We start from the raw sequence: 21,009 nt of genomic DNA, 5'->3' as shown, positions 1-21,009 counted from the left end.
GTCCGGTCTAGGGGTGACCCGGGGGCGGTACCAATGGTCCATGGTGTACCGGGGTCTGGAGGCAGCCTCGGGGGCAATCCCAGGGCAGTAGCGGTGATCTCGGGGTGATCCCGGGTCTGATCCTTGGTACCCGTGTCTGGGGGGCACTGGGGATAGGGAGGTAGCACTGGGGACGATGCGGGGGAAGGCACCGGCCTTCCTCGGACTGATGCCGGGGATCCGGGGGTGATGCCGGGGATCTGAGAGCTATCCCGGTGACAGTACCGGTGGTCCGAGGCGGTATCGGGAATGAGGAGGCAGCCCCGCAGGCGATGCGAGGGAGGTGCCGGTGGTCAGGGGAGGTACAAGGGATTTGGCCTTGATCCCGGAGCGATCCCGGGAATCTGGGGGGGATCCCGGGGACAGTACCGGGCTTCCGGGGGGAACCGGGCTATGGAGGTGGCCCTGGAGTTGATGCGGGGGCCATCCCGGAGATCTGGGGGCGTTTCCGTGGCAGAGCTGGAGGGGTCCCGCGGGCCCGGGAGGTATCGGGGATTTGGAAGCAGGCCCCGAGGCGGTGCGAGGGTAGATCCCGGGAATCTGGGGGTGATCCCGAAAATTTCGGGGCGATCCCAGGGGCAGTATCGAGGGTCTGTCGTGGTACCGGGGAAGGGGAGCCGGCCCCGGGGACGATCCCGGAGGCGGTACCGGGGATCTGGGGGCGGTCCCGGTCTCCCGGCAGGCGGTCCCGAAGAAGACCCTGGGGCACTCCCTCGGTGCGGGGCCGGAGCCGGTGTCGGGAGCCCCGGGCGGTGCCAAGGGCGGTCACGAGGCGGAGCCGATCGCGGTCGCAGCGCTAGTGCCGGTTTCGGGGCAGCGACGGAGCCCGGGGCATGGCGGGCCTGGGTGCCTCGGAACTGGGCACCGGCCCCGGTCCCGTCCCGGCCACTCGCGTGGAACTCACAGTGTCCTGCAGGTAGCGGGGCCGCGGCGGGAGCGGCACCGGGCGGCGGGGGCGCAGGGAGGCGCTGCTGCTGGCGTTGGAAGGTGCTGGGAGGCACTGGGTTGCACTGTGGTGTAGGGGTAGCTGCCGTTGGAGGGTGCTGGGATGCACAGAGAGGCACTGGGAAGCACTGGGGAGCGGCGTTGGAGGGTGCTGAGGTACACTGGGAGGCACTGAGATCCCGTGGGATAGGCGGGGAAGCATTGGAGAGTTGGGAGCAGCTGGCGTTGTAGGGGACTGGGTTGCACTGGAAAGCAATGAAACGCATCGGAAGGCACTGGAGTGCCGCAGCAGCTGCCGTCGAAGGATTCCAGGGTGCACTGTGATGCACTGAGATCCCATGGGATGCACTGGGAGGCACTGGAATGCACCGGAGAGTGAGAGCAGTTGGTGGTGTGAATTGCTGAGATGTACTGGAATGCACTGAGAGAGTGGACTGCACCGGGAGACACTAGGGAACGAGGTGCAGTCGCAATGAATAGCACTGGGAGGCACGGGGAGGCACTGGGGACTAAGGCAGCTGGCGCTGGAGGCACTAAAGTGCATTAGGAGGCACTGGGATTCACTGGAATACATCGGAATGTGCTGGGAGGCGTTGGGGAGCATGAGGAGCACAGGGCGTGTTGGGTATGGGGACAGAGGGGCACTGGGTGAGCCAAGGGTGCTGAGGATGCAGGTCACTGAGGGGAGTGGGGGGCACAGGGGGCATTTGGGGGTTTCTGGGACTGGGAGTGCAGGGAGGTCAGGTTTGGGGGATGCTGGGGATGGAGGGGGGCGGGGGGTCAGGTTGGACCCTGTATCCCCTGCAGCCCCTGTATCCCTTGCCCACCCTGAAACTCCTGAATCCCCGGGCTGGGCCACACTGCATCATCTACATCCCTTGTACCCTCTGCCCACCCTGCAGTCCCTGTACCCTCCCTCTGCAACCTGAGGTCTTTCTTTGGTGTCCTGACACATAGCTGTACCCCTGACATATGGCACTCCAACATGTGTCATGCTGTGCACCCTGTGCAGATGTGTCTATGCACCCCAACTTGTGTTGTGGGGTACATCTGGCAGTGCACCCCAACACCCAGCCGTGTTCAGCAACACCTGGCCAAGCTCACCAACACCCTGCTGTGCACCCTGACACATGGTTGAGCCCCCCAGCACAAGGCCCCCCAACATGTGTCAAACATGCATTGCACCCCAATCCATGTCCTGGGGCATACCTTGTTGCACGCACCCTGTCACACAACAGGACACGACACGTGGCTGTGCACCTCAGTGTGTGTTCTGGGGCACATCTGACTGCATAACAGGTACACACAGTCACAGACACAGCCAGGTGTGTCTGTGTGTTCACAGACACACAGTTCACAGGTGTGTTCACACTCACACTCACACACACACACACACATATGCATGCACACTCACATGCACTCCTTCCTGCCCCCCAGGCAGCTCCTGGACAGGGACACCTTCTCCAAGTCGGACCCAAGTGAGTGAGGCAGCGGGGATGGGATATGTTTTGGCTCTTAGGTGTTTTGGGGAGTCTCTAGGGGGGCTTGGAGTTTCTGGGGTTTTTGGTGTCTCTGGAAGTTGTGTGCTCAGAGGATTTTTAGATCTTTGGGGGGTTTGGGCGTCTGTGGGGGATTGGGGGGGGTCTCAGGTGTTTTGGGACCATCTGGGGGTTTTGGGGGTCTCTGAGAGCATCAGTGTCTCTGGGGAGTGTTATGGTCTCTGGGGGTTTTTGGGGTCTCTGAGGTGTTTTGGGGGATCTCTGGGATTGTTGTGGTTCTGTGAGGTTTTGGGAGTCTCAAGGACATTTTGGAGGGTTCTGGGGGTCTGGGGAGCTCTAGGGAGTGTTGGGGTCTCTGGGGGTTTTGGGTGGTCTTTGGGGTTTTGGAGATCTCTGGGGGATTTGGGGAGCATCTGAGGTGTTTTGGGGGTGTCTGGGGGATTTTAGGGGGTTTTGGGGGGGGGTCGGGGGTGTCTCTGAGGTGTTTTGGGAGGTCTCTGGGGAGTTTTGGGAGTCTCTGGGAATGGTGGTGTCTCTAAGAGTTTTGGGGGTCTCTGGGGTTGCCTGCCTCTCCTGACTCCTCCCCCTGCAGTCTGTGTGCTGTACACGCAGCGCCCTGGCAGCCACCAATGGCGGGAGGTGAGTGACCCGATTGGTGGGGGGCAGCCAATCAGCATGTTGGGCTGTGCTCAGCTGGCTAATTGGCATGTCAGTTTATACTCAGCCAGCAAATCAAGATGTTGGGGTACTAGCTGGCCAACCAATCATCAGCATGCTGGGGCAATGAACAATCAACATGTCCGTGTGCCCACCAGATGGCCAATCAGCATGTCAGGGGTAATGGCAACCAGCCAGCCAAGCAGCATGTAAGATTCTGGCCTATCAACATGTTGGGGTGATGGCCAACTGGCCAATCAGTGTGTTGGGGTGCCAACCAGTTGGCCAGTCACCACTGAGCAATCAGCATATTAGGGTGCAGCACCTGGACAATGAGCATTCTGGGATGCAGCAGCCATCCAATCAATGCCTGGGGGCAGAGTGATCAGCCAACCAGCATCCTGGGGATCTGGGGAGCATGTCAAGGTGCCGGGCAGCCAGCCAATCAGCTGTCGGCATGCAGCCAGGCCCCGCCCCCCCATAATTAATAGGTTGTTAATTATGGGGTAATGAGCAGGGGGTGGGGCAGCCCCGAGGCACAAAGCGGCACCTGGGCCTTCCCTGCCCACCCCTTTCTCACGCATGTCCCCTCATGTGCCCTGGCCCTGGGCCTGCTGCCCAGCCTTGCGCCACCTTCTCCACCCACATGTGTCCTCATGTCCCCAGTCTCATGTTCTCATGTCCCTGTGTCCCCATGTTGCTATGTTCCCATGTCCCCAGCCCCATGTCCCCATGTCATGTCCCTGTGTCTCCATGTCACTATGTCCCCATATCTGTATGTCCTCATGTCCACATTCTCATGTCCCACCGCCCCCATCCCTATGCCCCCACCCTCATTCCCATGCCCCTGTTTTCTGGTGCTGTGTTCACACGTCCCTGTGTTCCCATGTCCTCATGTCCCTGTGTCTTCATCCCTATGCCCCCATGTCTCTGTATCTCCATGTCCCCGTATCCCTGTATCCCCATCCCCCATGCCCATGTTCTCATGTTCCCATCCCTATGCTGCCATGTCTCATCATCTCTATGTCCCCATGTCCCTGTGTCCAAATCACCACATTCCTATGTCTCCATGTCCCTGTCCCTGTCCTGTTCCTCTCACCCCATTATCCCTGCTGTCCCCATATCCTGCAGTTTGGCCGGACCGAGGTCATCGACAATTCCCTGAATCCTGACTTCCTGCACAAATTTGTCCTTGATTATTGCTTTGAGGAGCGGCAGAACCTGCGCTTTGACCTGTGAGTGGCCCCTGTGGCCCCAGTGTCAACCCCTTGTCCCACAGGGTCACCCCCTAGCAACCCTGGCACAACCCCCCAGGGTGTCCTTATCCCCATCCCTGTTCTGTCCCCATTCCTGGACCATTACCACCCTTGTTCACATCCCTGTCACCATCCTTGTCCCATCCCATTGTCATCCTTATCCTATCTAGTCCCCAATCTGTCCCTGTCCCATTCTGTCTCTATCCACATCCCATCCCTATCCATTCCATTGTGTCCCTCTCCCATCCCATCCTGTTCTTGTACCCATCCTTGTCCCATCCTATCCCTATTCTTTTCCCCATCCCATCCCATCCCATCCCATCCCATCCCATCCCATCCCATCCCATCCCATCCCATCCCATCCCATCCCATCCCATCCCATTCCATCCCGTCCCATCCCATCCCATCCCCACACCTAATCCATCCTTATTTGTGTACCATCCCTCTCTCATCCCATGTCCCATGTCCCCCTTCCATCCAATCCCTGTCTCCATCCCTGTTCCCATCCCTGCCCCATCCAAGGCCCCCCACTTCCTGTTCCATGCCCACATGTCCCCTCTGCCCCCAGGTATGATGTGGACTCCAAGAACCCTGACCTCTCCAAGCATGTAAGTGTGGGATCAGGCCTGCTCCCCTGGCCTCCCTAGGATGGGCACCCCCCTGGTGACACCCAATATTCCTGATCCTGCAGGATTTCCTGGGGCAGGCATTCTGCACCCTGGGGGAGATAGTGGGCTCAGCTGGCAGCCGCCTGGAGAAGCCCCTGACGTGAGGCCCCCCCTTTGCCCCAGTGTCCCCATATCCTACCCCAGTGAGGCCCCTGATGTGAGCCCCTCTTGTGCCCCAGTGTGCCCATGTTCCTCCTAGAGAAGCCCCTGATATGAACCCCCCCAGCCCCAGTGTCCCCAAGTCCTCCCACACCCTGAGAAACCCCTTGTTTGAGCCTCCACTGTGGTCCAGTGTCCCCAGAGTCCTCAGGGTCCCCATGCCCCACACTGGAGAGACTCCTGATGGTAGCCACCCTCACCCCCAGTGTCCTGTGGTCCCTATGTCTCTGCCCCAGGGAAGCCCCCCATGTGAGCCACCTCCCCCACAGATCCCAATGTCCTCATGACCTCTCCCATGGAGAAGCCCTTGACATGAGTCCTGCCTGTGCCCCAGTGTCCCTGAAGTTGCCATGTCCTCTTTGGAGAAAATCCTGGGTTTCTCCAAAACCAGTGTTTTGGAGAAAACTGGGAAACTCAGTGTCCCCATGTCCCCCCTGGAGAAGCCCTTGACATGAACCCCCATGGCCCCAGTGTCCTCATGTCTCCCCAGGTCCCTTTTGGTGTGCCCAGGATGGACCCAGACCCCAGAGCCAACAGTGGCATTTTGGACTGGGGGGGAGGGGGGAGGGGTCTGGCTTTTTTTTTTTTTTTTTTTTTCTTGTGGGGGTGGCTTTTGGCAGGAAAGGCATTTTTTGGGGTCTGGCTTTTTGGTGGGGTTTGATGGGTCTGGCTTTTTCTTGGGATGGTGGCTTTTGGAGGGAATATGGGTTTGCGGGATCTGGCTTTTGGGGGGGTCTGATGTTTTTGGGGTTGGTTTTTTCAGGGGCAGTTTTGTGGGAATTGACTTTTTGGGGGGCTGAATGTCTTTTGGGGACGGGCTTTTATGAGGGGAGAAACAGCTTCTTTTTAGGGTGCTGGAATCTGGGAGGGGGCTGTTGTTTTTTTTTTTTTGGTAGACTTCATTTTTTTGGGAGGGGGGGAATTTTATTGGGTGGGGATCCCCTCCATCACCCTTCAGCACGTGTCCCTGCAGGATGGGAACAGCCACCATGCACCCCCGGGGCAGGAGATCTGCCCCGGCTGCCTCCAATGGGTAAGTTTTGGGGTTCGCAGTGTGCGGGGGACACCTCCAAGACACCATGTGTGCCCCCACTATGCTCACATCCCATCCTGGCAGTGGCATTCTTGGGAAGAAGTGCGGCACCATCATACTCCTCGCCGAAGAGTTGGGAAACTGCCGGGTGAGCTGCGGCGGGGCAGGGGAGCAGGCGTAGCTTGGGGACCCCCCAATATCGACGGTGGCTGAGTCACACTAGCCCGCAGATGAGAGTGTGGGCTGTTTATCCTCACGCTGGGTCCCGCCTGTCCTGAATCCCTCCTTCCCTCATGGAGCAGCCTCCCCGAAGGATCCCACCCCTGAGGGGTGTGCAGGGTGAATGACCCCCTCGATTCCACCCCCCCAGGACGTGGCCACACTCCAGTTCTGCGCCAACAAGCTGGATAAGAAGGATTTCTTCGGAAAATCTGATCCCTTCATGGTCTTCTACCGCAGCAATGAAGACGGAACGTGAGCGACCCCCCCTCAAAACTTCAGTGACCCTTCCACACCTCACGGGAGGGCTCAGCCCCAGCACAGGACTCCCCTACGTCCCCATGGGCTAGCATTGGCAGGGGTGTCCAAAAATCCTCACTGCACTGTGGGCGTGACAGATTGGGGGGGTGTTGGGATGGGGGAGTAGCTTCCTTGTACCCCCTTGTCTTCCCCCCAGTTTCACCATCTGCCACAAGACGGAAGTGGTGCGGAACACGCTGAACCCCGTCTGGGCAGCGTTTGCCATTCCTGTGCGTGCCCTCTGCAATGGGGACCATGACCGGTGAGTGCCAAGGGACTGGGACCCCCTGCACCCCCTCTTTGGCCCCAAAGACCTCCTTCTCCCTCTTCCCCCCATCTCTAGGGTCCACTAGGACCCCTGAACCCCCTTCCCTCCTTCTGTCATACCCAGGGACACCCTGCACTCCCATCTTTGTGGTCCTCTGAGACCCTCTGAACCCCTTTCCCCCCATCTCTGTGGGCCCTCAGGACCCCCTTTTCCTTCTTTCCCCCATCTCCCAGGTCCTCCTGGAGCCCCTGCACCCCATGTCCCCATCTCTTTGGTACCTCTGCACTCCCAGAGCCCCCCTCACTCCATGTCCATGGTACTCCAGGACCCCCTTCCCCTCTCTCTGTGGTCCCCCAGAATTCCTTCCCCTGAGTCTGTGGTACCCCAGGACCCTCTTTACCCCCTTCTCCCCATTTCTGTGGTACCTCAGGACTCCCTGCACTTCCACCTTCTCTGTGGCCCCATGAGACACCCTTCCCCCCACCTCTGTGGCTACCCGAGACTCCCAGAACCCCTTACCCTGTCTCTGTGGTACCAGTAGCACCCCCCCCCCACCATCCCCCACCCAGCGTTACCTGATTTTGCCTGTTTACCCATCTGAGCAATGAGCATCACAGCTGTCACCCAGCTATTCCTCCCCCCTCCCACCCCCAATCTCAAACTGGTGTCACCAGCTGCTGTCCTGGCAAACAGCTCCTCACACCGCTTTGGCCCCAAGTTGGATGTTGCTGTGGCAACGATGGATAAAAATATCCCAAGGAGGAGGAGAAGAAAGCAGGAAAAAGCCCACAGAGGCGTCAAAACAAATCCCACAGGGAGTGGGGGGTTGTGTGTGATGGGTCCCCAGGAGATGGGATTTGGGGGTGTCAGTGACCCTCCTCTGCCTTGCAGAGCCATCAAGGTGGAGGTATATGACTGGGACCGTGATGGCAGGTGAGCTGTGTGTGGTCCTGGGGATCCCCCACACCCTAGACCTGCACCCCCCCGGGTGACAGGGTCCCCCCACCACCCCTGCATCCCCGGGGAGATGGAAACCCCCTGGGTGATGGGGATGTCCTGGTTGATGGGAATCCCCCCAGGCTATTTGGGACTCCCTGGCTGATGGGAAACTTCCTGGGCAATGGGAAGCCCCCCATCCCCACATCCCTGAGTGATGTGGATCCCCCCGGGTAATGGGAGCCTCCCTAACTGGACTGATGGAAATCCACCGGCCTTGCAGCCATGACTTCATCGGGGAGTTCACCACCAGCTACCGGGAGCTGGCACGAGGCCAGAGCCACTTCAATGTGTATGAGGTGAGGGGGGATGGGTACATGGGTGTGGGGGTCCTGCACCCCCCCTTCCCCCCCTCCCCGTGGGGGTCATGGTCCCACTGCTGCACCCCCAGGGGTTAGGGTCCCCAGGGACCCTGTGCATACCCCTGTATGTTGGGGTCTTAACACTGCACCCCCAGGGGTGTTACGGTCCCCAGGGTCCCTCTGTCTGCTGCACCTGTGCGTGCCGGGGTCTCTGTGTAGGTGCTACATACCCCAGGATCCCCACGATGCAGCCCTGGGGTGTTACAGTCCCCAGGCTCCCTCACAACCCTGCACCCTGGTGTGCCATATACCCAAGGGTCCGTCTCCTGCACTCTGAGGTGTTGTGGTGCCCAGGGTGCTCATGCTGCAGCCATAGAGATTTATAGTCCCCCTGATTCCCTGTGCCCAGGGTATTGGGATCCCCACACTGCACCCCTGGGGTGTTATGGTTCCCATGCTGCACCCTGGGGTGCAGGACCCACAGCTGCTCCCTTGAGGGTCCCCAGCCCCCACCATGGGTCTCCAGCTGCACTAAAATCCCCAGGGTCCCCACATGCACCCCTGGGTGTCACAGCCCACCATGTGCTTCTCAAGGTCCCTCTCTGCATCTCAGCACAGTGCTCCCACTGCTGCCCCCCAGCATATTCTGTGCCCCCCTGTCGCCCTGGATGTGACAGTCTGTTACACTGCTCCTGGGGCCTCCTGTCCTTGTGAGAAGCAGCCCCCTTCCCTCTCCTCCCATCCCTACAGGTGGTGAACCCCCGGAAGAAGATGAAGAAGAAGAAGTACCTGAACTCGGGGACAGTGAGGAGGGGGATGTGTGTGTGTGGGGGGGACACAGGGGGAGCGGGCACTTCCTCCCCTGAGCCCCATGTCCCCACAGGTGACACTGCTGTCCTTCACTGTGGAGGCCGAGCACACTTTCCTGGACTACATCAGGGGCGGGTGAGCAGGGGGTCTCCAGCACCTCCAGCTGCACTTTTGAGGGTCCTCAACACCCCCAGCTCCTTCCTTGGGGGTACCTAGCACCCTGAGCTGCTCCCTCAAGGGCAGGGAATCCCCAACATCCCCAGCCTCTATTTCACTGGCAGGCGGGTCCCCAGGACCCCCATCTCCTCCCTTGGAGGTCCCCAGTTCTCACTGTTGCTCCATCAGGGATGGTGGTTGGGGCGGGGGGGCGGTGATATTCCTGCTATCCTCAGCTCCTCCCTTTGGGATCCCCAACACCCCCAGTTGCTCCACTGGGGGGTCCTCAGCACACCTAGCTCCTCCACTGGGGATCTCAGCACCCCCACCCAGATGCCTCCTTGGGTGTAGACTGTCCCCATCACCCACAGCTGCTTCACTGGTCGTCCCCAGAACCCACAATTGCTCTCTTTAGAAGTCTCCAGCACTCCCAACAGCTTTGGAGTCTCCAGCACCCACAGCTGCTCCTTTGGGGAAAGAGGATCCCCACCACCCCTGTCTTCTCCATTGGGGGTCCTCAGCACCCCACCCAGATGCTCTCTCATAGGCAAGGGCTCCTCAGCACCCCAAATTGGTCATTTGGGGGTCCCCAGCACCCTCAGCCACTCCCTTAGGTGCAGCATGGCAACACCTCAGTGTGGGGACACTTGGGGGTGCTCTGAATTGTGATATGGGGTGCACCCAGTCCAGCCTGTGGCCCCAGGGGTGCCCCACCCCAAACCCACAGGTCACCCCCTGTGTTACCCCAAGGCCACTTTACCCCTCCAGGACCCAACTCAACTTCACAGTGGCCATTGACTTCACGGCATCCAATGGTGAGTGGCAGCTGTGTCCCCCCTGGGGGATTTAACTGGGGCAGTTGTAACCAGTTTGGTGTCATGGTGGTGTCATCCTTGTCACCAACTTGGGGACATGGTGTTGTTGTCCTTGTAGTTGTGTTGGGGACATGGTCATGTCTCCCTTGTCACTGGGTTGGGGACCCAGTGGTGTCTCCCTTGTCAGTGGGTTGGGGTCATGATGGCATTGTCCTTGTTGTGGGTCTGGGGCCATGGCAGTGTTATTTTTGTCACTGTACTGGCACTACAGTGGTGTCATACTTGTCACCAGCTGTCTCTGGGTTGGTGATTTGGTGCCATCATTGTAATTGAATTTGGGACAGAGTGGTGCCATTCTTGTCACTGGGTTGGGGTCATGGCAATGTCATCTTTGTCACTGTTGGTTCCATGGTGGCGTCATCCTTGTCACCAGCTGTCACCAGACTGGAGATGTGGTGGCATCACCCTTGTCACCAAGTTGGGAATATGGTGGTGTCATCCTTGTCACTGGGTTGGGGATGTGGTGGCATTTGGAGACATGGTGGGATCATCCTTGTCCTTGTCACCATGTTGGGGATGACATGATGCCACTGAGTTGGGGCCATAATGGTGAGATTGTGGGAATGCTGGCGGTGTTTTGGGGGTGCTGGGGGGATTATGACAGTGCTGGGGGGGCTGTGGGGGTGCTGAGCCCCATGCCTGTGCAGGAAACCCATCGCAGCCCACGTCCCTGCACTACCTGAGCCCCTTCCAGCTGAATGCCTACAGCCTGGCACTGAGGGCCGTGGGGGACATCATCCAGGACTATGACAGTGACAAAATGTTCCCAGCCCTTGGCTTTGGTGCCAAGGTCCCCCCAGATGGGCATGTGTCCCACGAGTTCCCACTGGTGAGGGGCTAAGGGGGGACAGGACTGCGGATGAAGGGTGGTGTCCTTGTCACACAGTTGGGGACATGGTGGGATCATCCTATCACATTGTTTGGGACATGGAGGGACATTGTCCTTGGGTTGGGGCTATGGTGGTGTGATCCTTGTCACTGGTCTGGGGCTATGGCAGTGTCATCCTTATCACCAGGTTAGGAAGGGGCTTGGTGTTGTCACCAGTTTCGGGTCACAGTGGTCTCATCCTTGATCACCAATTTGGGTACATGGTGTGTTTGGGTTGGATCTGGATTGGGGATGTAGTGGTGTCATCCTTATCCTTGGGCTCGGAACATAGTGGCATCATCATTTTGTGACTAGTTTGGGGTCATGGCAATGTCACCAGGTTGGAGACACAGTAGTATCATCCTTGTCACCAGGTCCAGGATGTGGTGGTGTGGTCTTTGTCACTGTGCTGGGCATATGATGATATCACCTCATCACCTATTCTCATTGTGTTGGGGACATGGTGATATCATTCTTGTCACTGGATTGGGGATGTGGTGGTATTTTGTCACTGGGTATGTGGTGGTGTCATCCTTGTCTTGGGTTGGGAACATAGTGGTATCATCATTTTGTCACTGGGTTGGGGCCATGGCAGTATCATCCTTGACACTGAGTTGGGAACATGTTGGTGTCTCCCTTGTCACCACATTGTGGACATGGTGGGATCATCCTTGTTAGCATTTGGGGGCCACAGCAGTGCCATCTTTGTCTGTGGGTGGGGTCCGTGATGTCACCCTACTCATGGGTGGGGGCTGTGGTGTCACCGTGGTCCTGGTGACCCTGCGGCAGAATGGGGATGCATCAAACCCGGCGTGCCATGGCATTGCGGGGGTGCTGGAGGCATATCAGCGCAGCCTGCGCCATGTCCAGCTCTATGGCCCCACCAACTTTGCCCCTGTCGTCAACCATGTTGCTCGGTAAGAGGGGCCCCATGCCCTGGGGTGGGGTCTCTGTGCCCTCGGCGTCACGCAGGGTCCCCCTAGCTCGGCGGCCACAGTGCTGGACGGGTCCCAGTACTTTGTCCTCCTCATCATCACCGATGGTGTCATCTCTGACATGGCCCAGACCAAGGAGGCCATTGTAAATGTGAGACCCTCGTGGTGGCCTTGGGGTGGGTGGTGGCACCCCTGGGTGCTGGGAACCTTGGGTGATGGGGGCAGTGGAAAGGGATTGAGACCCTTGAGGGGGTAGGAAAGGTTGGGGACCCCTGGGTGCTGGGGGGTTAAGGAGGAGCTGGAACCCTTAGGGGTCGGAAAGTGGCTTGGACTCCTGGGTTCTGAGGGATTGGGGGTGGCTGGGACCCTTTGGGTGATAGGGTGGGTGAGGAGGAGCTGGGACTCTGAAGCTGAGAGGGAGCGGGTAGGTTGGGACCCTTGCATGCTGGAGGGGTGGGGAAGGGGCTGGGAGCCCTGGGTGCTGGGATGGGGTTGTGGACCCCTGGGTGCTGGAGGCAACGAGGAGGGACTGGGACCATTGAGAGGTGGGAAGGGGCTTGGACCCCTGGGGTTGAGAAGGGCCTTGACCCCCAGGGTTCAATGTGTAGTGGGGTCTGGAACCCTTGGGTGCTGCAAGGGGCCTGGGAAGTTCCTGGAACCCCTTGGTGCTGGTGGGGAGGCCTGAGACCTTTGGGTGATGGGAGGGGGTGGTGAGGGACTGGAATCCTTGGGGGAGGGGGTGTTGGCACCCCTGGGTGCTGCAGGGAGGGGGAGGTGGCTCATTTGGTGGCAGCATCATTAGATTTCATGGGACTCCCTTCCCCCCCCCCGGCTCCCTAAGGCTGCCAAATTGCCCATGTCCATCATCATCGTGGGGGTTGGCCAGGCAGAGTTTGATGGTAAGATTCTGGGATTGGGGGGAACTAGGGGAAGGCTGGGGGGATGGGGGTGGGGTCCTTTGGCCACTGGAACTATGAGTTGAATGTGTCAGCATATGAATGGGTTCAGCATACCCCAGTGAGGGGGCTTGGGGGTTCTGGGTGTGGGGTTGAGAGGGACATAATAGGATCCCACCCTGGGGTGGGGGGCACTGGGGTGCTGCTGACCTCCCCCCAACATTGCCCCCAGCCATGGTGGAGCTGGATGGGGACGACATCCGCATCTCTTCCCGTGGGAAAGTGGCCGAGCGTGATATCGTCCAGGTAACCAACCTCACCAGTGAGGAATTTGGGGACCCCCTCCCAGCCCACCCAGCAGGGTGGTGGTGGGGGGTGCCCTGGGGAGCTCAAATCAGCCCCATCATTCCTGGGGTGCACTGGATGGGACTGGTGTGGAGGGATGATAAGGTGGACTGGGACATGAGCGGGATGCACTGGGACAAGTGGGATGCAATGGGTTTGGGATGCACCTGGATGGGGAGATGCACTGGGATTTGGGGGTGCACTGGCACATGGTAGGGGCGCTTCATTGGGAAAAGAGGGTGCCCTGGGACTTGGGATGCACCTTGGAATGAGGGTGCACTGGGACATAGGACCATATTAGGATATGGGAGGCACTGAGACATGAAGGAGACAATAGGACGTGAAAAGAGGTTTACTGGGAAATAGTGGGGGGGTTGGAATTGGGATGTCAGGGATATGCTGGGACACAGAAGCAGTGCACTATGACATGGGAGGGGTGCACTGGGAAAAAGAAGTGCACTGGGGTTTGGAATGTACCTCAGTGGGGGTGACGCTGGGACACTGGGTGCAATGGGTACGTGGTGGGGGCCTTCACTGGGAAAAGAGGGTGCCCTGGGACTTGGGATGTTCCTTGGAATGGGGGTGCAGTGGGACATGGGGGTTTATTAGGATACGAGGTTTATTAGGATATTTGGCATGCAGGGGGTTGGTACTGGGAAATGGAGGGGCACTGGAATGTGGGGGGCACTGGGACATGGAGGGGCATGTACTGGGATATGGAGAGGGGATATACTAAGACATTTTGGGGGGACTGTGCTGCAAAAAAAGGGTGCAATGAGACTTGGGATGTTCGTGGATCTTGGGAGGAGCCTGGGACATTAGCAGGCACTGGGACATGGGAGAACATTGGGACATTGGAGGGGGGCACTGGGATATGGGATGTACCTGGATGTGGGGGGCACTGGGATATGAGGAGGGTGTGCTGGCAAATGAAGGGGGCACTGGGGCACCAGGATGGACCCGGATGTGGGGGGCAGTGGGACATAGGGGTGTATTGGGAAATAGGAAGAGACACTGGGATGTGGGGGCTGTGGGAGGCACTGGGATATGGAGGGGCACTGGGGCTTGGGATGTATGTGGATGTGGGGGTGCCCTGGGACATGAAGAGGGCTGTGCTGGGAAATGGGTAACACTGGGATGTGGGAGTACCTTAGGACATGGAGGGGGGGTACCAGGATATGGGGGGGCACTGGGTCTTAGTATGTACCTGGATGTGAGGGACATTGGGACATCAGGAATGGGGAGGGGACACCGGAGCTGCTTGTGTGTAGGGCACACAGTTCCAAGGGCTTCCTGACCCCCCTCAACTGCTCTGCCCCCCTGTGCCCTCCCCAGTTTGTTCCATTTCGTGACTACATGACGGGGGGTCCCGGCGCGGGGCTGAGCATGGCAGGGCTGGCGCGAGAAGTCCTTGCTGAGATTCCTGACCAGCTCCTCTCTTACATGAAGGCGCGGGGCATAAAACCACACCCCCATCCCTCCCATGTCCCCTGAAACGCCCCCACCCTGCCTGCCCACTCCCAACACACCATGTCCCTTCATCCTACCCCAGGACCCTCTATCCAGGGACCAAAGGCAGCCATACACTGTCAGGGACCTGGGACTGGAGGTCACTCTCCTCCTTTCCATAACTTTGGGATCCTGTCTCCAATCCGGGTTCCCACCACCACACCCATAAACCGGCTTTTGGGTTTCCTGGGGGAACTGGGATGGTGTTGTCTGAGCATTCTTGGCCATGGGACTGCCCCCTATACCCATCCAGGATGGTCCTGCCCCCCCAAAAAGGGGGCAGGGGGTCTTCAGCAGCCTGACCAGAAAGCTGGGGTGCGCAGGAGCCTCCACCAAATGCGGAGTATCCCCCTAGTATGATGCATGACCCCTCCTCACCTCACCACCCTCCCCAAATCCATGGTTCCCCTGCATTTCCTGGGCTGATCCCAGTGGGGTCCCCAGTGTTTTTGGTGTCCCCCCTTGCCGTGTTGCATGTGTCCATGTGGGTTTGTATTGAGTTGCCTTAAATTCCAATAAATTGTTGTGGCTTTAATTACAGCCCCCTTCCCTGGGATGCCCCAGCATCTCCCCTAAAAGGGGCCCTGCCCTGGCTGTATGTAAACCCCCCCCATGTGTGACCCTCCCCAGCTGTGTGACACCTCCCAGGACTGTGACAACTCCCCTGCGCAGCTGTGTGACTCCCCGCTCCAGCTCTGACCCCCCCCCCAGCTCTGCCCTCTCCACATCTGTGATCCCCTCCAAGCTGTGAACCCCTGCCCACTGTGTCACCCCCTCAACCTGTGCTCCCCCAACTGTGACACCCCAGCTATGACCTCTCCCCAGCTGTGTGATCCCCCACACACTGTGTGAACCCCCTCAAATGTATGACCTCCCTGGCTGTGTGACCCTCCCTCCTAGCTCTGACAGCCCCCAGCAGTGTGATGGCCCCCATGTCCGATATCCCCTGGCTGTATGTGATGCCCCCACATGCTGTAACCCCTGCCAGGCTTTGGCATCTCCCCAGCTCCGACCCCTCACCAGCTGTGTGTGATACTTCCCCACTGCATGACACCTCCTGACTGTGTGTGACCCCTCTGTGTGACCCTGCCCCCACTGTGTGACCCACAAAATTGCAAATACACAGAAACCACCTGGGGTATGGGAGAGTTGGGTTATTTACAGGACTGTGCCCCCCTGCACCCCAAAACTGTTTGAAGAGGGCCCTGGGAAGTCAGGGGGGCTCACAGAGACCCCATACCCCGATTCAGGGGATCATAAAGCCCCTGAAACCCAACGGGGGGGATTACAGAGACCCCACATCCCACTGGGGGGTTCACAAAGTATCCACATTCAGTTGGAAGGTTACAAAGCCCTCACGCTCCACTTTAGAGTAACAAAACACATCCCAACTGTGTCTGTGGGGTCTCATAAAGCCCCCCACCCCAAAAGGGGGAGGGTCACAACGTGCCTACACTCCAACTTGGGAAAGGTTATAAAACCCCTGCACCCAAATTGAAGGGGTCACAGACACCCCACATCCCAGCTGGTTGAGGTCACAAAATGCCCATCCCCCAGTTTGGAGGTCACCAAGCCCCTGCACTCCAATGGCAGGGTGAAAAAGCTTCCTCCCCCTGGCTGGGAGGTGGAGTTGTTTTAGGCCCCTGTCTCCCCACCAAAAGAAGTGGCTTTCCCGTGTAAGGGGATTGTAACAGTGCTGAGACCAAACCGGTCAGCAGGTACTGGGGGGGAAACCCCATGCTGGGGTGGCTGCTCTCACTCCCCCCTTCCTGGACCCCTTCAGGCTGCAGGGGCCCTCCAGATCCCCAGACTGCTTCAAGATTCCGTTCTTTATTGCTGCATTTCCCTCGGCCAAGGTCAGTCCCGGGGGAAACCAGCACAGATCCCAGGGGGCACAGACCCTAACTGGCACACCAAAACACGGGATCCCTCAGATCAGGCAGTGTGAGGGGCCTCATGTTGCTGTGGACAGGAACAGGAGGGGGAAAAGGCCCTGAGACCCCCCCCCCCCCAGCAGGGCTAACACAAGGGGTGTCATCTTTTGCCCAGGAGGTGCCAGGGGTTGCTCCCAGAAATAAAACACTCCAAATAAGGGGAGAGGAGGGGCAGATGGAACCCTGCATGTATGTCCCCCTGCAGAAGAGTAGGGAGAGGATCCTTGACTGTCTAGGGGGGCCCACCTTGTTTTGTGAGGAGGCCCTGTCAGTTTGGAGGGGTGCCTGACTGTTTGGGAAGGTCTTTGCCTGTTTGGGTGGACCCACTGAGGGGGGGGGGGGGGGGGGGGGAGAGCAAGGCATCTCCAGAGGCTGCTACTCCAGGAAATCCTGAGGAGAGGCAAAATTGTCACACACCCGCGTTCCTCTAAATTTATCCATTGGGCCTCCCCCAAACACTCACCTCTTTAGAATCATCGTGGAAAAAAAAACTTAGGATTAGGATTGGGGATTACGGTTGGGGATTAGGGTTAGTGTTAATTTCCGATTCAGATTTCTGTCTGGAGCTGACTTAGAAATGTTCCACTGGGGGTTGTCCGTTTCCTCCAGTCACCACTGTACCGCGACAAGCCTCGGATCGGGGGTGGGATGTGTGCCAGAGTAAGCTCCGCAGCAAAACTCTTCCTCCTAAAAGACGGCAGAATCTTAAAACCTCTCCTCAAGGCCATCTCTGCTGATGACTTGCTGAAAGTCAAAATGTGTGCTTCATCTTAGCCGAGTACATAAGAGATGGCAAACTCGCGCCACAAAGCATAGCCCCGCTCAATCACGTGACGGCCACCCCGTGCCTGACGCCTCGGCACGGTGCCTCCCGGCCGTCCCGCACCTGCTGCCGGCGCTGCGCCTGCGTACGCCCCCGAAACCACTGCAATCCCCCGCGCCCTGCGGTGGGACAGGCTGCTCGTGTCGACAGTCGAAAGGGACTTTGTATGTCCGCCCGCCCTTGGCCCTCTGACGCTGGTCTTGGCCCCACGCCAAATCCGCCCCGCTCCCGGGCCCGGTGGCATCTCCCCACCACCCGCCCCTCTCTTCCTTGCTGCGTTTAGATTGACCCGAAGCTGCCGGAGCTCCAGGAGCCTTTGGACACCGCTCCCAGGGATGCACAGGTTGCCATTGTTGGGCTGTCTGTGCAGGACCAGGGGCTGCACTCCATGATTCCGCTGGCTCCCTCCCAGCTCAGCCCCTTCTGCTGTTCTCACCCTTTGGCTCGGCCTTTCTGTCCCCTTGAGGTGCTGGCAGAGCTGCTGGGGACAGGGCAGGAGTGGGGCAGCCCCAGCGTTCCCCTGTGTGTGACACCCCAGCGGTGACAGCCCTAGCGTTCCCCTGCTTGTGACACCCCATGGGTGACAGCCCCAGCATTCCCCTGTCTGTGACACCCCAGTGGTGGCAGCCCCAGCATTCCCCTGTCTGTGACACCCCAGTGGTGGCAGCCCTGGCATTCCCTCCCTGGAGACGCTCCAAGGGATGCTTCCACAGCTGCGGCCAGTCAAGGAACTGACTGGACAATGAACACCCCTGGCCTGGGCTCGGGTGGCACCTGGCCACCTCCACAGTGCCACAGGCAAGTGTCAGATACATAGCTTTGCCCAGAGTTGACAGGGAAGGTTCATTAAAAATGGAAAAAAACCCCAAAACCACTAAGAAAAAGCCAACTCTGCCCTGCAGAGCTGCTCCCTCCTTCCCTAGTTTCACCTGCACATACATAGGACATGAGACTAAAAGCAATGAATGCTCCTCAGGCACATATGCAGCAAAAGCAGCTTGAGGACAGCCTTGCAGCAGGACTCTTCTCATTCCAGTGAAAAAGGCCAGTTGGCAGGCAGCTCTAGTGCCCTTGGAAAGGGCAAGGGCCAGAGCCTCAGCCTACACGGAAGAAAAGGGCTCTGAATTGCCTGCCCCTGGCACGTAAACCCTGCTCCCAGGCTGCTTCACACACAGGAATTTTCTGGAGTAGTGCAGGAAACTGATACTCAGCTCTGGCTTTTCCATGGTCTGTGTTCTAAAGCTTACCTGGGACAAGAAATTTAGGGTCAGCTCTGCTGGCACAATCGCTTCTGGCCCAGGGCAGAGTGCCAGGAAAGTCTTTTTGTGCTGAGGCTTTGCTGTAGTCAAGGAAAGCTCCTGGCTCAGGATCACCTCCCTTCCCTCCCTTCCCTCCCTCCCCCTAAGAGGTTCTTCCAGCTGTGACCAGGCTCCCCAGGAACCTTTGGACGCTGCTCTCAGGGATGCACTGCCTGAGTTTGTTGATGTCTGTGCAGGGCCAGGTAATGGACATGACGATTCCGCTGGATCTCCCTTCCAGTTCAGCCCCTTCTGCAATTCTCACCCTTTCACTCAGGCACTGTGTCCCACAAGGCACTGGCAGAGCTAATAGGGGCTCGGCAGGAGAGGGCAGCCTATCTGTGACACCGCAGCAGTGGCAGCCCCAGTGTCCCTCTATCTGTGACACAACAGTGGTGGGAGTAGGGAATACATAGGGTTGAGTAGGTAAGTGCATAGCCCGAACATATTTTGGCAGAAACACTTTGCTGGAGCCCTTGGCTTCAGGAGGAGTGTTCCTTGCAAGAAGTACATGACGATTCACCTCTAGGAGAATGAAAGAGAGACAGGTTCTAAAGGTGAGGAATGAATAGGAAAGGACTGGGCTGGTGTGCACCGCATACTGGTTGCAAGAGAAGCATGAGTGCCACTGCCCTGCTTGCCATATTTACATTATCAGTCAGTAGGACAGAGTTCAACGAGAGCTGCTTTTGCTGCTACCTATTACTCTTTCAGCCCTTTGTGGAAAAAAATTTCCTTATATTTAGGCCATGAGATCCAGAGAACACCTTGGTGGATTCAGCTGAAAATGCATACAGAGAATGCATTTATGTGGCTTATGTGGGGTGAGGGAAAGGTGCAGCTCTGCATTGGCTTTTACTTTTAGAGCCTTAATCTATAGGCACAGCTGCTGGACATTAGCAACAAAGAGGTGAGAGTGAAAAAAGTGGCAGCTGGAAAAGAAGATAAAGAGCTGCAGTGCATTGTGCTCAACTTAAATGCTGCTAAGAGAAGGGGATACATTAAGAATGTCTTCTGTCCTAGCACTTCTGTGGGATCTCTAGCTGCCTGGACTCAGCCACACTGAAGGTGTGTGAAAGTGATTGAGCTGCAGATATTGTATTTCACAGGGAAGCAGGTAGGGCAACAAATGCTTTCTGTCCTGGCACTTCTCTCAATCTGAACTGTAGCTGGAAATGCTTTGTTGTAACAATGAAATCTGCCACATTCAGAAAATGTGTTGATGCTATATATATAGTTGGGAAGAAAAGTACGAATCACTACTGTGTTTTGTGTAGTTTACAGACTGCAAAGGGACTATGAAAGCCAGCACTGGCGTTTTGTTGTAGGACTTTTTCTTTGCAAAGCAGCTGCTGGACGTTTTGAAAGGGTTTGAGATCTGTGTGACTGAGAGGGTAGGATGGTACATAGAGCTTTAGAGAAAGCGTATATCTCCAGGGAGGTGCATGGAGTTCAGTGCATGCGATTTACATGTTGAGCAGCTAATCACACAGAAAGTGCTCTAAAACACCGTGTTGCAATTGCATTATTTTTGCAGCTTACAAACTGCTCAGCCAACAATGAAACGATTCCTCTTCCTTCCCCACCACATGCAGGAACCCATTCTGTCAGTCTCCAAGAGCCAGGAAGCCCAGCGGAGCTCTTCCCTGCACAGCCCCCACACGAATGGGGCCGAGCCTGGAGAGCGCTTGTCTCTTTCCTGGGCACTGTCAGAGCTCATCAAAACAACCACACGATGGCGCCGTCGGCTCGCAAAAGGAGGACACGGGTCGAAACCCGAGCGCAAAGCCAAGTTGGGAACGTCCCTGCTCTCAAATCTCCTGTGCTGCACAAAAGGATTTCCCTGATCTTCCCCTTCTGACTGCACACTTTTCTTTAGACCACACTCAAAGGGAAACACGAGCTCCTACGCCTTAACAAAACTGTTCACTCTCTCAGAGTCTACTAACAAACTTGAAAACATCTGGCAAAAAGAGTACAAAAAAGTGCCAGCTGAGAAAAGATCTTGTTGCCTACAATTTCTGCTGCACCCATCAAACTATGAGGACACACTCTGTTACGGGCATTTTCCTTCTGAGCGCTGGGTACTGTCCTAAGCTGTTGGAGTCTAGGACATCCCTCTGGCTGCCCTGGCTGTCTCGAGACCCTGGCAGGGCTCTCGGAGACCCTGGCATGAAGTCAAAAACATCTGTGGCTTCAATTTTAGCCTGTGGAAAAAA

At 57.6% G+C, this 21,009-nt stretch overlaps 1 protein-coding gene and 1 long non-coding RNA gene across 10 annotated transcripts; one reads left to right on the top strand and one right to left on the bottom strand.

Annotated features, from left to right (window-relative positions):
* The first annotated feature begins 792 nt into the window (after positions 1-792).
* LOC128799601 (copine-5-like) lies at positions 793-20,793 on the top strand. Of its 8 annotated transcripts, none has more exons than XM_053964130.1 (22): positions 793-955; positions 2,422-2,462; positions 3,076-3,122; positions 4,272-4,375; positions 4,965-5,004; positions 5,088-5,164; positions 6,182-6,256; positions 6,341-6,404; positions 6,627-6,730; positions 6,933-7,037; positions 7,935-7,976; positions 8,263-8,338; positions 9,092-9,145; positions 9,225-9,286; positions 10,076-10,122; positions 10,830-11,011; positions 11,840-11,967; positions 12,034-12,136; positions 12,827-12,884; positions 13,114-13,187; positions 19,814-19,907; positions 20,386-20,473. In XM_053964130.1, the coding sequence occupies exons 1-21, from the start codon at positions 873-875 to the stop codon at positions 19,874-19,876; spliced, it is 1,629 nt and encodes a 542-aa protein (XP_053820105.1). In that variant the 5' UTR covers positions 793-872; the 3' UTR covers positions 19,877-19,907; positions 20,386-20,473. The 8 variants fall into 8 exon arrangements, 6 of the variants coding, with proteins under 6 accessions (XP_053820105.1, XP_053820103.1, XP_053820107.1 ...); XM_053964127.1 differs by having other exon boundaries at positions 795-955; positions 6,197-6,256; positions 19,814-19,858; positions 20,386-20,793; XR_008434776.1 differs by lacking the exon at positions 12,034-12,136.
* On the bottom strand, positions 17,146-19,346 carry LOC128799606 (uncharacterized). 2 transcript variants are annotated; one of them, XR_008434778.1, is made up of 3 exons: positions 18,934-19,346; positions 18,740-18,826; positions 17,146-17,356 (listed from the first exon to the last, which is right to left on the bottom strand). It is a non-coding gene; the product is annotated as an uncharacterized LOC128799606 (long non-coding RNA). The 2 variants fall into 2 exon arrangements; XR_008434779.1 differs by lacking the exons at positions 18,740-18,826; positions 18,934-19,346 and adding an exon at positions 17,929-18,166.
* Positions 20,794-21,009: the final 216 nt, after the last annotated feature.

Source organism: Vidua chalybeata, chromosome 24 (genome assembly GCF_026979565.1).
Source record: "Vidua chalybeata isolate OUT-0048 chromosome 24, bVidCha1 merged haplotype, whole genome shotgun sequence".
In the NCBI taxonomy this organism is placed as follows: Eukaryota; Metazoa; Chordata; class Aves; order Passeriformes; family Viduidae; genus Vidua; species Vidua chalybeata.
The sequence above is the reverse complement of the archived record's forward strand: the minus strand, read 5'-3'. Positions and strand labels throughout refer to the sequence as shown.

Excerpts from the sequence above, each read along its gene's own strand:
- LOC128799601 (XM_053964127.1), top strand. The coding sequence starts at position 873 with ATGGCGGGCCTGGGTGCCTCGGAACTGGGCACCGGCCCCGGTCCCGTC. Across the intron at positions 5,005-5,087 it reads ACCCTGACCTCTCCAAGCAT|GATTTCCTGGGGCAGGCATT; the intron begins GTAAGTGTGGGA and ends CTGATCCTGCAG. Across the intron at positions 11,012-11,839 it reads TGTCCCACGAGTTCCCACTG|AATGGGGATGCATCAAACCC; the intron begins GTGAGGGGCTAA and ends ACCCTGCGGCAG.